Source organism: Ursus americanus, chromosome 34, assembly GCF_024610735.1.
Source record: "Ursus americanus isolate L20-20 chromosome 34, mUrsAme1.1.p, whole genome shotgun sequence".
In the NCBI taxonomy this organism is placed as follows: domain Eukaryota; kingdom Metazoa; phylum Chordata; class Mammalia; order Carnivora; family Ursidae; genus Ursus; species Ursus americanus.
This window is the reverse complement of record NC_142160.1, coordinates 13927292-13944937: the sequence shown is the minus strand read 5'-3', so window position 1 is coordinate 13944937 and position 17646 is coordinate 13927292. Positions and strand designations below refer to the sequence as shown.

The following is a 17646-nucleotide window of genomic DNA, read 5'->3' as shown; positions in this document are numbered from 1 at the left end:
CTCGGCTCACTAAGCCCCTTCCCCAGACTTGAGCCCATCATCTGTCAGTTAAAGATCATTGTAATACTTTAGCCTTATAAAGTGCTTTTCTTCCAAGAAGATCAAAGCAAATGAAAGCTTCTTTTATTGAGCTCTCCTTATTACTCCAGTGACATGGTACATGTCAGGTAAATTATTCACATTTGATCAACCAAGAAAATGAGGTAGCAGACGGTGACAACACTAGCGAACGGGTATACAAAGAGACAGTGTTGGAGCAATGTCCAAACCCATCTTCTCTCTCACCCTGTTCTCTGCTGTCTCTATACCCTGCTAGGAGAGAGATATGATACTGCAAAAACCTATGCTGTCCATTTTTAAATTAAATGTGTCATATAAAGGTTTACAGGTCATTTCAGCCAATTTTGTGACAAAATGGATTTTACCTATGAAGTTTCACTTTAACAGCATCAGTGTAAATAACCTCCACTAATTAGAAACACCTAAAGCAATAATTGAATGTCTCCAGTCACAAACCAAAGGAATTGAGCGCAAACTTCCCATACTCTTGTGTTTCCGTAGGGCCAAACTCAAGTATGGATTCCTCATGCCTCAAAAAATAGTAGCTGACCAGGTGTGAGTCCTCTGGTGCAGGGGAGCCTACTGCGCTTAGAATATACACTCCCCACACCTCGCCTACCACACTGCATCCCCATCCTTCACTAGCTTCCTGGGAGTTAGAAAAAAATCTGTTGCCCCAAAGGTGAATAATAGTTCTTTTGCTTCTGAAACTCCAGTAAGTGTGTGATTATCTCTATACATTCAAAACAACACCATCGCTTTCTAATGACTTCTTCAGACTAACAAGAAGCAAGACGTGACCAGTATCTAAAGGATGAATACATAGAAAGGGATAGTGCAGTGATCGTGGAAAGATTTCGATAACGGGTCTGCCCATGAGAGAACGGGGGAAGGTCTGAAGATATTTAAGAATGTCAACGTGAACAATAGTGGACCAAAGAGCTGCAAAATTATAAGTGAAACCTATCAGGACAGCCATTACAACAGCTTTTCCCATCATGGAAATGAATTTCTAGGACAATCTGTTGTCTTAGCTAGGGAAGAACAAGAAACAGATACGCAGCAGATGTCTGCACAAATGGCACCCACCAGGCCTAAGGTATTCGTGGCACTCTGTGTAAAGGCCAGGGAGTTTTAAAACTGATACAAGGTGATGGTTTCTCATTGCTCCAGGTGCCGTGTTAGCCATTTTCTGTTGTGACCACAGAATACCCTCAGGAAAAGGAAAGATCCAGAACTCACAGAAGCTGCTCCCTTTACTCTCTCTGCCAGTGGTCCTAGGTTGGGCCACCCTGACTTTCCTCCCTGCTTGGCGAATGAAAGATGCATTTCACTCTTCAATGCCTCTCTGGACACATGAGCCATAACTTGCAAAATTTAGAAAGCAAGAGGACAAGAATTGAATTTTTAAACATACCAGATAATGGAGAAGATCATCTTTTTATAGCCTTCCCTTCGTATGTATTGACCTAGGGAGGCACAGGAATTTGACAGGCCCCGTGGCAGGACAGTGGGGCCCTTGGCTATGGTCTTTATATTACTGAAGCAAGATAATTTTAACATTTGCAAAGAGGTCCAGTCTTGCAACGGTTTAATAATTCAATCCAGCTATGGTTGAAGGATTTAAGTAATATATGAAGCTTGTGCAAAACTTGAACCAAGTTACTGGTCCTTGTACATAGGGCAACAGTGTGGTCAGCGGCACAGTGTGATATTAAACGTGTGTCGGTAGGCTAAAGAAGCTCAGTTAGAACTGCTTGTGGTTTGGGTGTTCTTAGTTAAGAGTGACAGATTTCCAAGACCACATGGTCCCCAGATGAATCACATGCTGTGATTCAATTTTTAAACTCCAAAACAGTTCTACTGTATCCGCTCGTCTTAACCTGTCAAGGTTGACAGTGAGAATGCTTTCATTTAATAAAAGATAAGACAGTCCTTTGTACATCAAAAGACATCATTCTGATGTGCAAATGGCCTGTGAGGCAAGTTACAAAATAAAGATCGTATTTTTAGCTTGACCTTCCTAAAACATATGTTTCATCGCTATGAACTACTGGATTTGGTTAGATAGTATTTTTAAAAGTAGCAACAAGTTGTATTCTAAATAGACCCAATAATGACAAAATAAAATCAGTTCCTCAGAGGGGCCTTACATTAATTTGTTTCACACTTAACATGCGGTTGTGAGATCATTAATGTTTCACTGTTAGACCCTGGCGTCAGAGGATATAAAAGTATAAAAAGCCTTCAAATAATCTACAAAGCAGAAATAGATTTCTAGTATTTGATAAAGCAATGCTCTGCAAAACAGGCAGATGCCTTTGAGGACCAAGAGTTAAGATACGAAAAAATATATAATATATATACACACACATACACTATATTATATAGTGTATATAATATGTAAAATATACTATATATTCTATATATTCCAAGACATACATATACATATATAATATATAGTATATATACTATATATACTACCATATATGCTATAATATATAATATACTATATATTATATAGCATATATATTATATATATATTAGCTTTTCCTAGCAAGCCACTTTGCAAAAGCAATTGTTGAGTTAGACCCAGACTGTGGACTTCTCTGACACCAGGCTACGGTGCTTTATGCAATAATGATCTTTGAGGCTTTTCTATAAGTGATACACTGTCCAACAGCTGACCTACCAGATCATGCCTTGGTTGAAGATCAGAGCGAGGACATTGCCGCTGATGTCGAATTCAGTGTATGAGGGCTACAGAGGACACAGATATTCACTGGATTAGCATATCAGCTGGTGAAAATTGGAAGCCACATGTTTCATCGTTCTGCATAGGTATGGCTAGGCTCTCAACTGCTTCCTCGCAGCAGAGTAATCGATATAATAAATAATTAGCGATAAATAAAATAATAAAGCTCCCTTTCTAACATAGCAATTCTCATTTTCTAAAGAAGTCATTCAATGTTGTGAAAGTGTGGACCAGCGGACTCTCCTTACATGGCTGGGGAAAGTGAAAATTGGAGCAATGTTTTAGAAAACCGTTTGACCATCTAGATTAAAAGCTTAAAAAAATCTCATTCTCTTTAACCCTGTGAGTCTACCTCTAGGAATTTGCTTTAACAAATTGATCTTACATGCTGACAAATTTTAACATAGATGAAACCACCTAAATGTCCAATATTGGTTAAGTAAATATACTATATCTATGCTATAATATATATCACACCTAATTACAATCACTGAAGAATATTTGCATACACAGAGAAAACTGGGACTTAATGTTAAACAACAAATATATAAAATTAGACAGTCATTATTTTTATCAAAGGGATGTGAAATTATGCATAAGGAAAAGACTTGAAAATGACCAACAAAATTAATAGGTGTTATTAGGTAGGTGATGGATTATGACTTTGGTTTTCTTCCTTACGCTTGCATATTTTAAAATATTTTTCAAGAAAATGTGAATTTCTTTTATGATAAAATAAGTATAGAGAAATACAGTACAAGTTTGAGAAGTTATTCAACATAATAGCCAGCATTTGTCCCTAGATAATACCATCCTGCTTAGGCTGTTTGTTTGGGCAGAGGGGCCACCAGTAGGAACTGAAGTGGGCGTCTGTCCCAGGGTGGTCTGTCCAAAGGCTTCCTGGTGACACACCAGGCAGCCTTGAAGGAAAGCTTCTGTCAATGGGAGTAACGCTACTTAGCAACCACAATGGAACTGGCTCCTGTTTAAGTTGAGATAGAGAACAATCAGTCAGGAAACTAACTGGTACGTTCACAAGAGAAAAGGAGAAAAGCAAAAAAATGTGGACGGAGAGCATCAAGACCACGAAAGAGAGACCAAAAGGGTGGCAGGTCCCTAATCCTGTCCCAGATCCTGGCATCTGCAGGTGGGGCTTCAGACCATATGGATCCTTGTAATAACTCCCTCCCAACACAGCTACACGCACACAATGAGATGACCTGAGACTTTGCTGTTCTCAAACCCAAGAACCACCCCCCACAAAAAAAAAAAAAAAAAAAAAGTGTAAGAAGATGGAACAGTTCTCTCGTTTGGAAAACCAGAGACAAAACCTTCACAGCTTTTGGATTCTTGAAGTCATCACTTTCCCAAAAGGCAGCAGTACTTTTGGGAAGGATATGGGTCATGTGCCTTGTATGCAGCAAGAATAGTTAAATAACAAGGTAAAATGATGAGATGATACTTGATGAAAGAATACTTAGTAGGCCTGTTGTATTAAGCAGGACAAAGATGACCTAGATGATATACATCGTGTTTTGCTGGTTTTCTGATTATCTAGAAGCCTAATGTTCACAAGATGAGAAGAGGTATGGCTGGCAGTTTTTGTTCTAAAATCAACAATGGGAAAGCAATGTGTGCCTTGTGGAGAAAAATAAACTGCTTCTCATCTCTAGAAATGTTAACTTGGGGTCTTTCTCCTGCCACGGGAGGGCTTTGCTCTGGACCACCTCTTCTCTTCCCCTGAAGCCTTGTGAGCTCACAGAACACATATGACAAATGATCAGTCGGGTGGCCTGTGCCATCTGTGGCCTTGGAACAACTCTTCTCTGTGTCAGATCAAGAATCAAACCCTCATCTTTGGCCTCTTTCGAATGGTGCCATCATTTAACCCACCAACCTATGTAAAATTTTTTAAAAAATCAACCTTTTAAAAGTATATTTTCTTTACTGTCACAAACATACAAGCTTCTTAAAAGCCATTTGAGATATTTTTATAACTAGGTGACTAGAAAAACACCAAAGACACACTGGGAACCCTTGTTCTCATACTGTGTTTGCAGTAGGGGCAGCCTAAAGAATATAATTTTTTTTAAAGATTTCATTTATTAATTTGTCAAGAAGGGGAAGCATCATGCAGAGGGAGCCCAGGGAGCCTGAGAAGGGACTCAATCCCAGGATCCTGGGATCATGACCTGAGCTGAAGGCAGATGCGCAGCTGACTGAGCCACTCAGGCGTCCCAGGAATATAATTTTCAATGCACAAATGCATCTGATGCAGAAAATGGGTATAGGGCATCCCTAGTGTATCAAATGGGTTTGTGGTCCAGACACTTGTCTGGAATTCACACCTGAGTATTAGACTTTGCCTTGCCATGTCCTGGTTGGGTGAGCTGGGCCCGTGGCTTATCTTGTCAGGCCTCAGTTTCCTCACAGATCAACTGAGGAAATGAACTAGGTCAGTGGTTGTCACACTATGGCCCATGAGTCAAATCTGGACCACCACCTGTTTTTGTAAATAAAGATTTACTAGAATATAGCTGCAATCATTTGTTTATATATTCTCTGTGGCTGTTTGGCACTAAAACAGTAAAGTTTAATGGTTCACACAGAGACCTTTTGGTCTGCTGAACGCAAAACCCCTTGTTCTCTATACTTTACTCACAGTACTTCCGACACAGATGTGTGGGTTTTCCTTCCATATCAAACAATGCCCCAGTTCTCTGTGGACCTAAGCTGGATGCCCTACCATTTAACTCAGTTCTGATACTGACTATCCAGGACTCAGTCCCTCAAGACTGACCCACTTCAGACACCAATCACAAGTTTGGGGTGTAACCTATGCTGAGTGACTGGCTATACATCAAAAAATCCTACGATTCCCTCTACAGGTTTAATAATTTGCTAGAATAGTTCACAGAACCCCAGAAAAAAGTTGATTTACTAGGCTACTGATTTATTAACAAGAAAAAAATTCCAAGACAGAAATGGACAGATGGAAGAGAAGGACAGATGTCCTTTCCCAGCACACCACCCTCCCAGCACCTCAACACGTTCAGCGACCTGGTAGCTCTCCAAACCCCATAGGTCAGGGAGGCTTATGGAGACTTCATCAGGAAGCATGATCAATTACTAACTCAGTCTCCAGCCCCTCTCCCCTCCCTGGAGGATGGGGAAATGGGGCTGAAAATCTCAAGCTTCTAATCATGGCTTGCCCTTTCTGGAGACCATCCCCCATCCTGAAACTATCCAGGAGCCACCAAGCATTGCTTCATTAGAATGAGCAATGTTCCTATCACCCAGGAAAACCCAAGGAATGTAGGGGCTCTGTATCAGGAACCAGGGCCAAAGACCAAATATTAGAACAAAAGATGATTCTAGCACCTGTATTGCTTAAGGAGTAATAAAAAGGCTTAGGAGCTCTGGCCAGGAGCTGGAAATGGAGACCAAAATATATATTTCTTATTATATCATATCATACCTGCAGAAGTGAAACAGCTTACTATCCAGCCCTTTACAAAGAAAGTCTGCCAACTTCTGAACTAGATCATTTCTAAAATCCTTTTCTAATCTAAAATCTGTAATTGGTTGAAAAACTAGACCCAGTTATTAAAGAATTGCTTTTCTGTAAACACTTCAGAAATGCAATTGAATACGGTATAACTTAATCTCAGAAAATCTCACTCTAAAAATCAAACAGAAGTAGGAAGGCAAATACACACACACACACACACACACACACACACTAAAATTCAATGCTCATTCTTTTAGAGATGGATTTAGTAAAAACATATGAGATTATACTGTATTTTAAAGTTTTAAAAGCAATACTTTGCTAATACAAGTGTAAATCATTTTGCAATACATTTGCTTAATTGCCTCTAAAACATAAAAAAGGCTTAAAGGTTAATGAGGCTTGTGAAAAAACAGGTTTTCTTGAAAACTGAGAAATGAGATGATTCAAATGGGATGCAGATAGCAAAGTCACTCAGGGTCGCTCATTCCTAATAAGCTTTTTAGGCACCAGCAAAAGAAGATCCCATTTGGATATAGGCTGAGGTCTATAATAACTTACTAATAGTCAAGGCATTGAAAATTATCTTTTTTATTTCTGGACCTTTGTTTGTGGTGGGTAAGAGTCAGTCATCTACCCACAGGGAACTCAGAAGGTTGTCGTTGGACTGAAATGCCCAGGAAAACCCATCCGCTCTCTGCAAGTTTCGTTATTTGGGAAAGATCATTAACCCATGGATATCTTGAAATGTCTCAGAGAGAATTCTGTCACTGCAACATCCTGTCTGACATACAAATCTCATTCCCCACACCTGAAATGACTCTGGGTCAATGATTCTCAAGCACAGTCCCCAAACGAGAAGCCGCAGAATCACCTAGGACCTTCTTAGAAAAGTAAATTTTCTGGTACCTGCCCCAGCTCCCATGGAATCAGAAAGGCTGTTTTCACATGCCTTCAGGGGATTCTGGTCTACTCTCATATTTGAGAACCACTGATCTAGGACAAATCCTAGCCTCATCCACTAGGATGACTCAGCGACTAGGGCTTTGCACTTTACCCCTTGTTGCCTGCAGACAGATTCTGACCGATATTCAAGTGAAACTTCAAATCCAGACTGTGCTGTCCCTTTCCCCAGGTTGTCAACCCTTCATGGGCTACTCAAGACTTCTTACTGACCCTTTAGCATAGCATCTTCCTGGACTGCTAAATAATATCTCATTCCCAGCTGGAGAACATCCGTTTATTTCTAATTCTCTATCACAGCCCCTCCTGTAACTCCATTCTATTGCAAGTGACCTGTCTAATCTTGGCAGTGCTTTGAGTTACAAACGCCATAGACTGGCTCATGAATTAGTCATGATTTGACAGGGTCCTTGAAATTTCTAGGGTTAAGCATTACCGTGAAAATTCAACATGACAGAAATCTGGTTGATGGCTTTGAAGTCGATTAGACGTGAGTTTGAGTCCTAGCTTCACCAGTGACCACCTACATGTTTTTGAACAAATTACCAAACATCCTCTAAGCCTCAGTTTACTGTAAAGCAGGAAAAAATAGTACCTACCTCATAGCGTTGCTGCTATGAATACATGGAATAATATATATAAAGTATTTTGTAGAAGTTCTGACATATAATAAACACTATGTAAAAATATAATATAATATAATATAATATAATATAATATAATATAATATAATATAATAAAAATCTACTCTTATGGTCTGTCAGTCATTTGCCTCTTATTTATGGATAATCTTGAGCCCCTTCAAGAGATCACAGGGAAATCTCTTACATTTTCCATTTATATAAATTTTAAAAAGACCCCCTTAAAAATGTAACTTTAAACAAGATGCTAAGGTTTTTTTTTTTTAAAGATTTTATTTATTTAGTTGACAGAGATAGAGACAGCCAGCAAGAGAGGGAACACAAGCAGGGGGAGTGGGAGAGGAAGAAGCAGGCTCCCAGCGGAGGAGCCTGATGTGGGGCTCGATCCCATAACGCCGGGATCACGCCCTGAGCCGAAGGCAGACGCTTAACGACTGCGCCACCCAGGCGCCCCAAGATGCTAAGGTTTTAATTTGGTTGAACATATGCTAGTCCCATGCTATGTATTCAATTTTATTTCTTCTTAGATATCTGTTACCTATTTTATCGATAAATGGCAAAGATAGTGTCAACCACAAATTACGCTGAAAGTGAAGGCATTCTGTGTTGAGCTACTGCAGGAAACCCAAAGTTTACAAGAGGCTTTAGAGCAGTTATGCCGAATCTGGGTGGTTAAAATCCCTCCTGGGAGAAACCATTCCATTCCCGATGAGTCAGTGAACACTTCAGAAGCACTGAGAACTGTCTGCGATGCTTGGAGAAGCCTAAGGAGAGATTAACTTACATTCCATGGTCTAACAGCCTGTTCCTAGCCAGTGATTTCCCCACCTCAGTCCATCTTTATAGGTTTGTTGTGATAATACTTTAGCCATAAATTTACAGCTGGAAAAACCTACAGGGTCACTTCTAATGTAATGTATTCCGATACAACCGCATATAATTCAGCATATTTAACATAATGGCTGTGTCCAGAAGGACACTTCATGGCCCTTGTTTATTCCCTAGCTACACAAACTGAGGCAACTCACTTCAATTCACGAGCCCTCGATTTTTCAGATGTGAAATAAAGGATGCATGATTGATTAGGTCAAAATTCCACCCAACATTAATATTCCATGGGTTGCTGACTCTGATGCTAGAGTCTACAGAGTTTAGTTTTTACAAAAGCTGTTGTAAGGAAAATGAATGGATTTTTTAAAAAGGTATGTTCTCTAGGAATGAGCAATTCAACTTAGAGAAATTTCTCGTAAGGAAATAATCTGTGCATATCACTATGACTTATGTGTGAAGATATTTAACTACATGGATATAAATAAATGTAACCACAATATTTATTATGATAATTAAAAATCAGATAAAGTTTTACTGACAGCCAATAAAAATTGAATTAATTATAGTTTGTTCATTTGTAGAAGATCACACGGTCATTTAAAACTGTCATAAAAGAACATTTAATGGGGTGCTTGGGTGGTTCAGTCAGTGAAGTGTCTGCCTTCAGCTCATTCAGGTCATGATTCCAGGGTCCTGGGATCGAGCCCCACATCAGGCTCCCTATTCGGCAGGAGTCTGCTTCTCCCTCTCCCTCTGCCCCTCCCCCTGCTCTTGCTCTTTCTCTTTCTCTCCAATAAATAAATAAAATCTTTAAAAAAATAAAATAAATTACTAAAAAAAAAAAGAACAGTTAACATAGGGAAATGGTCACAGGTGAGAAAAACAGGTGGCTGGTCATTAAATATATACTTTTTAATTAAAATTTTATTATATATTTATAAAAATCTAGAGTATTATATAAAAATCCATCATACTTGTTTATTTACATATAAATAAACATTAATACTATACGATTCCAATAATCCAAATAAGTAATGCCATAAATGGTGAGATCATTTGTGATTTTTATTTTCATATTTAACTTACACTGGATTTTCTGGATGTTTTATAAGGAACTGGTAGTATTTTGGGAACTCAGAAAAAAATTATTATTATTTTTTTGGGTGGAAAAAACAGACACAGTTCTCTCTTTGATTTCTGAAAGGCATCTCAAAAGTATCTTCTCTGCCCATCTCAGGTTCTCCTTTACTTAGTGACAGGTACTTTCTGGACTCATATTTTCAATTAGAATGTCCAAGAGAATATCAGAGAAACATTCTCCTCAGCCTCTTCTCTCTGACAGCCCCAGCGGACATTTCTGCATCTCCGCCTGCACTCTGCTCATACTTGGCACCTTCTGGGCCCTGTCTTACGTTGGTCCCTCCACCAAGAATCCTTGCTTCCAATGCATCTTTGAAATCCTGATCCTTTCCCGAGACTGGCTCAAGTGCCTCTTCCTGTAACATGTCTTTGGGTCTTTGCATTTCTGATCGATCTCTCTCTCTGTCTTTCTCCCTTCCTTTCCCTCCTTCCCTTCTTCCTTCCCTCCCTCCACCTCCAAAGTCATGTAGCCATTGGTTTCTCCTATGGCGTTTACATTTTCTGCTCTGTATTGATAAGGAGAGCGTGTGCAGGATTAAAGGGCCATAAAAAGTGTGAGAAACTAGTGGATGAATATTCCATCTGTACAGGGCAGTGGTTTCTCACTCCAACCAATTTCTCTCGATGGGAATATGGATTGAATGTTGCCAGCCCTTCCTATCTCAAGAAAAGCAAGAAATCCCTACTGTTTAAAATGTAAAACTTCCAGTTTTAAAATACAAGCTCGTTAAAAACAAAACAAACAAATAAACAAAAAAACGAACACACTCTGCAAAGAAAGAAAAATATATCAGCAAGCTGAATCTAGACGGCAAGCCCAAGTCTGCAGCCTCTCCCGAGGCTGACAGCTTTTACATCTCTGTATCGCCTTATCACCTGGCACAGAGCTTTGCTCTTACTGATTTGCACTTAGTAGGCACTCAACTGTGTCGGCTATCTCCCGGATGGGCCAGTGGTAATAGGTTCTGCGTCAGAGCTCCACCATCCACCCTTTACTGTTTAAAATTTGTTTTGCTGAGCTGCTTTCTGCAGAGCCTTCCAAAAGTAACATGGAAGAAAATTCTCTGTGATCTAAAACAGGAACTTGTCTTTTTTTCCTGTACTTTGTACTAACCCAGGAGCACTGTCAGCACTCAATAAATAATAAATGACAGTCATTTAATTACAGTTATTATGCATCCAGGTCATGTTTTATTGACTTCATATTTGAAGCAAAGTTTTCTAGCACTTAGGAAGTGAGCAGTAAGGGATAAAAGGCAAGCATAAGCCAGGCAAGGGCCTCAGAAAGAAATGGCAATTTTTATGTCTGCCTCAGAAAAGCTGAATCAGACAAGGAAAATAGAAATGAAACCCAGCCAGCTGAATGCCTCATAGCAGGGATGGGAAAACTGCACAAGAGCATCCTGGATCCATAGCATTACCTCACTGGCACTCACCAAAGAGCATTATCTAACCACTCTTGGCTCGTCCCCCACGGGCACTTTCGGTGAGGGTGACAGAGATGACCTAATCAAAGGTATGATCTCAAAGTCAGATAGCCAGGCTGAGCATCCAGCCTGGTGTCTTGAAAACAGTTCTGGGCACAGGACTTGTCCAGAGACTAGAGGGCATGGGGTGGGGATAGGTCGACAGTAAAGGATACCCCTTCCCTAGTGAGGAGAGAAACGTCATTGGCTTGAGATTACTAAGCCAGGATGGACTCCCTGGGCACATCCCTGGAAGCAGAGAGAATTCTATCAATAGATGGTGTTGCCTGGATGGTGCTAGAATGTAGAGGTTTAACACAGAAGCAGACAGACAACATATAATGCCCACCATGGGACAAGCATAGTTCCAAGCATAGAGGTCAAGGCTTTCTGTTTTCATAGGGCTTTCATTCTAATGGAGGGAGATAGATTAGAAGAATATTTTTCAAAGGAAATGTCAGATAGTTATACATCATAGGAAGAAAGTCAAGCAGGGTGTTGAAGTAGAGTCTGGTAGCCTGCCTTAGATGGGAAGGTCGGGGGAGAGCTTGAAGGAGGCGACATATTAGCGGAGTCCTTAATGACAAGAAGGCATCAGCCATGCCAAATGCTAGGAATCTGTACCCCTACAGGGAAAAACAGCTAGAGCCAATGCAAGGGTCATCTTGTGTTGGAGTATAAGAAAGAATTCCAGCATTTATGGACTTTACAAAGCAAGAACAAAAGTGGTAGAAGATGAGCTCAGACAGGAAGAAAGGAGAAAAAAAAAAAACACAGATCCTATAAGGTATCAAAGGCCTTGGAAAGGGATTTGGAATTCATGCTAAGTACTTATTAGCCATTGGAGGATTTTAAGCAAATGATTACTGTCAACCCTTCAGGTCATAGTTCCCAAGATGACTGTTACAGTTGGTCAGCTGGCAAGGTGGGAGACCGCAGAGTGATATGTGCCCTGTTGCCTCCCTTGAACTTTGGGGGATTGCGGTGGGGACCAAGGGTTGTGAGCAGAGGGTGAACTGGGAATGAAGTCAACATCAGTGGGGCTCAGAGAAACCTGTGTTCTTGCTGTGGGAAAGGAAGTCAACTTGCCAGAGTTCAGGTCCACCACTTGCCAGACACCTATCAGCACCCTGGGCCTTCCTCGAAACTTCCACAGTTCCCTGCTTGTGTCTCTGCTGAGCTCTCATTAGCCTGGGAGCTTTATGAAACAAGCACCACATGTACAGGATCCATTTATCACCCACGGCACTGCAAGTAACTGTCCAGGAGTCTGTTTAGTAGAATTCAAAGGAATTAATAGAATGTGCAGTTGATACTACCCATCTTGCCTGGCTTCTAGAAATGTCAGCAGGCTTCATGGGAAAGGGGCTGGCTATGGGTTCCAGATCAACTGAGTTCACCATATTCATGGACAGGTGAGGTCCACTGCTTTAGCCATCCTGTGCTCACTTTACTAGAATATCGTAAACCATGACGCTCAAGTCTGACACCCTTCTGAATTCAAACTGTACTCACTGGTCTTCACTTCGTAACATCTAACAGGTGGTCCCACCTCCTAAATTCTCCTTCTGGCATAGTGTGTGCAAATGATAAACCACAAAGGAATAATCTGACAAGAGAAAATGAGCATCATACTTACATATCCATATTCCAAATCCCAGCACCAGCAATAATTGCAAAACCTCACAAAGCATGCCCGGAGAAAGTCCCCAACAAGGATGGTGACGTAAGTGGTCAGAACATCAGAAACAGTCAGCCGCACAAATTCCTGTCGAGATATTATCCAGATTAAAAACGAGCATCTCTCCCTTCAAATGGCCCTAGTGTCAGCATCAAATTTGTTATGCTTCTGAATAGTCTTAGCTTAAAAACTGCATTAATAGTGAAAAAGCAGTGAGGCATATCTAGCAAGTGAAGAATGTTTCACCCTTATTAGTCTAAAAGTAATTATCTCCACTTCCAAAACCACTGTATCAAAAGTCTTCTTACCAAGAAACTTTTATAGGCATGACATGAGAAACAAAACTAGGAATATATTGACCACACATAAATTTAAAACTTCAATCTGGCAAACAGCAATGTTTGTGAAGTTAAAAGATGAACTTTGAAAGTACTGGCAGCGTCCGTGATACAGGATTAGTTTTTCTAACACATTAAAAATGTTTATAAATCAGGGGCGCCTGGGTGGCACAGCGGTTAAGCGTCTGCCTTCGGCTCAGGGTGTGATCCCAGCATTGTGGGATCGAGCCCCACATCAGGCTCCTCCGCTATGAGCCTGCTTCTTCCTCTCCCACTCCCCCTGCTTGTGTTCCCTCTCTCGCTGGCTGTCTCTATCTCTGTCGAATAAATAAATAAAATCTTTTTAAAAAAATGTTTATAAATCAGCCTGACAATAGATGGACGATCCAATAAGGAAAGAAGTTGGCAAATGGGACAAATAAGAAATTCACAGAAGGAAATATGCAGTCAATTAAAATGTTGAAAAACACTGAAACCCCACACACAAAAGTGCAAATTAAAACAATGAGTTGTTGCCTCACAGAAGGATAAATCTTTAACAATCCAGGCTTCTCCTTATTGGTGAGTGTGGTGAAGTAAGCACCTGCCATGAACTGATGGGGGAATGTTGACCCCCGACAACATCTAGGGGGAAATTTGTGGAAATCCACCACCAGCAACCACTCCATGAGTCAAGGATGTCCCCATATGGTATTAACACCCCACTTGATGACAGCAGAGAAACTTTGAAGGTAAAGAGAATATGCATACAGCTGTTGAGATGCTGTCAGGTAACAGCTGCATGCAGAACAGCTGGAGTAAAAGGTGGGCCAAGAGAGTGTGAGGTTCCTGCATAATCTGAAAGCTCCTGTATAATCTGGCTCCCGTCTAGCTCTCCATATTCTTCTGGTATCACTCATCCCTCTTCTCTTTCAGACCCTCAATCTCTATATTTCCTCAGGCCACAGGGCCTTTGCATGTGTCTTCACTCCACTCAATCATTGTTACTTCACCTCTTGACTCAGTTTATACCAATGAATACACACGTCTACAGCATCACCGGTTTAGGAAAGTTTCACTCATCTGGCTGACAAAGGCGAGCATCCCTGTAAAAAATTTTCAGATTCCATGCATTTCACTCTTGTAATGATTGATTATCATGGTAAATTTGCAAATTTTGCATAATGACTTAATTAATGGCTTTGATCCCCCCCCCCAAGAAATTGTAGTTTTCACAAGAGCAAGAAGCTAGCCCACCTTTGTGCCTATTGGACCTCTAGTACCCAGCATGATGCCTGCCACTCAGCTTGCACTCAATAAATATGGAATGAATGGTTGAATAATAGTAAATTTCTGCAGTTATTTCTGGCCATAACTTCTCTCTTCCTGTTCACATTTTTTTTCATCCCCCAGGCAACTTGAGTTCAGATTCTAATAATTAATATCAATTAGACGTAGGCAATGAGGGATATTTTTGGCTTCCAACACCATGTCAGAAGGGCTTCCTCAGGTAAGAGAAAATTTCAGAGTGGTTTTAAAATCCCCCACATCTTCCTAATCATCTTCATCCCAGTGGTTGAAATCCTATTTTTTCCTAAGCAGTGGTCTGTCCTATAAAACGCCAGAGGAAGTTCGAAGCATTATACGGAAACATAAGAAGATTTATTCACAAACCATAGGAACACAATGCTTCATAAGAAAGAGAATCCCCCAAACAGTGGCCCAGCCCACCTCAGGAGCACCAATCCCAGTTCCTAGTGTGCTATCAGGATGGGAGCACGGTCTCCACACAGGCCCCCTGTTGAGCACCGCACTCCACGCTTCACAGTTTTCTACTCAGGACAGTTAGTTAAAATGCCTGGGCAGCTTTGATCAGTAAATGTAAAAGTCATTAGCAGGTAACAGGCACACGACAGGCAAAAGCATCACAAAGGACGACAGACTCTAGAAGTTCCCTGGCAGGAGTTTGGAGAGTATGTGTTGATGCTCATTATGTCTCTAAAGGGACAATTCGGCACAATGGACAAGGATGCAAACTCTAATCAGACTGTGTGGGTTAAATGTGGGCTCCTGTCATTGACTTCCTTTAAGAGCTTGAGCAAATTAGTATAGCTTTTTAGGTCACAGCCTGCTCATTTACAAAATAGAGATAGTTAGATAACTTATCTCAAAGGGTTAATTTAAAAATTCAAGGAAACAGTGCTGGGTGCATTATAGGCATTCAATAAATGTTAGCCACTGTTGTTCTGTTCAGCTGTTGGCTGCTTTCTCCTTCCCCAAAATGCAGACCTCGGTATATAGCTTTAAATAGCAATCTCCCGAGGGTGGCTTTGCTGTCTACCAAATGCCACTGGAGCTGGGACTAAGCGGCTGCATCTTCAGATTCCCTGGAGGGATAAAGGAGTCACCAAATGATCTCATATTCAGACTCAAAGAGATGTTTGAGTCCTGTATCATCCTTGAGGAAGCAAAGCAGAGGGCATCCATGGAGGAGAAGAGGAAACTTCTGGGATGTTCTTATGGAACAATGAATGTTTGGGGTGTGTCCCCAACAGGACATGCACAGCAGATGACTTTATTGTTTCTCCTGGAATCACTTTTTTTTTTAAAGATTTTATTTATTTTATTTTAGAGAGAGAGAGTACACACACACACGTGTGTGAGCGGGAAGGGCCAAGGGCAAGAGAGAGAATCTCAAGCAGACTCCATCCTGAGTGCAGAGCCTGATTCAGGGCTTGATCTCACCACCCAGAGATCATGACCTGAGCTGAAATCAAGAGTTGGACCCTTAACTGACTGAGCCACCCAGGCGTCCCTCGAGTACGTGTTTTTTTAATAGTTAAATGAAATGTTTCTAGGTGCATGGATATAGATATTGATCTCTTAAAGATCAGACTTTCCAGTACGCAGGGGTTTTATGTCCCCTGTGTTCTCTTTGTCCCCAGGGACTCTATCTCCCTCATCCACATTCTGTTCAGAACCACAACGACTGGGCCAGCTCCTGCAGACCTTCCCACAGGCTCTGAATGCCCCCTTAGGGAAAGGAAGGTGGAAGAGAAGGGGGCAGTAAGGACAGATGATGAAGCAAGGAAAAGCACGGAAGATGGGTTTTTTTTTTTAAGGACAACAAGCAACAAGGTCCCAAGAAGAATTAAATAAGTGACTTCTCCTTTATTTTAAGTCAGTATGCGTGGGACCAACATAATCCGCATAATCGGAGACATAAGTATCTTCCTCAATTGCATTGACATTCCTATCTAATTAATCCCTTTCGCTTTCCCAGAAGTGAGCAGCCTCAACCTTATCCTTGACAGTCCGTTCTACCAAGACTGTTAAAGTGTAGGTTTCATAGCCCACCTGCCAGTCTGCATTCTAGGACATACAGAAGAGAACATCTCAAACTTTTTGAGTTTGTGAAAAAAACTTTTTTCTCCAATTTTTCATTTCTTTCCACTTTAGCTGAGGACTCAAGGAGCAGCCTAGATGTGATAAGATTTGTGTGAAACACCATGACCAGACTTCACTTCAAGGACCCCTGAAACCCAGAAACCTACGTACTCCTGTGCATTCAATTCAACACAAATTTATTTTCTTACAGTTCTGGAGATCAGAAGTCTAGAATCAAGGTGTAGGCATCAAGGAGGAAGCCCAGTCCCCACCTTGTTCAGCTTCTGGAAGCCGGAAGTGCTCCTGGGCTCACAGCCCCTCTTCGTCCATCTATAAAGCACAACTTTCCAAACTGGTTTCACTGTCACGTCTGGTTTTTCTGACTTTGACTGTTTTGTCCCTACTTGTGATCTCATTAGGTCCATCCACATAATCCAGGATAATTTTTCTTCACTTAATCCCATCAGCAAAGTCCATGTTACCATGTAAGGTAACATAGAGGGATTCCAGGGATTAGGACACGGATATCTTTGAAGGGTCATTACCCCATCTACCATACCTCTCTCCTAAGCAAAGGCAGCCTTCACTTCATTTCCTTTATTATTTAATATATAATATGTTCTCTAAACACATACAGAATGTGCATGCCTGAAAATTGAGTATTTAATAATACGTAACTGGAAAGGGAGATGCTTATCTGGCCCCCTGAAAGCACAAAAATAAAGTAAAATAAAGTCCTTAATCATACCATACTTTTTGGACATGCGTCTAGCATCACATACATTGTTCTCATTTTTTCCCACAATTAAAATCACAGTTGGTTGGCTTAAGTCTGATGAGCATCTAATTGCACATGAGGGCATCTAATGATATCCACATCTGTTTAAATTGCAT

General features: G+C 40.8%; 1 protein-coding gene across 1 annotated transcript in view; it reads right to left on the bottom strand.

Moving 5' to 3' along the window:
• Positions 1-17646, bottom strand: part of TMC1 (transmembrane channel like 1) — a 362945-nt gene that overhangs the window by 18908 nt on the left and 326391 nt on the right. Inside the window, exons 22-23 of the mRNA XM_087858826.1 lie at positions 13007-13135; positions 2753-2820 (exon numbers count right to left, since the gene is read on the bottom strand). Coding sequence (XP_087714952.1) covers positions 2753-2820; positions 13007-13135 — 197 coding nt within the window. The remainder of the gene's footprint in view (positions 1-2752; positions 2821-13006; positions 13136-17646) is intronic.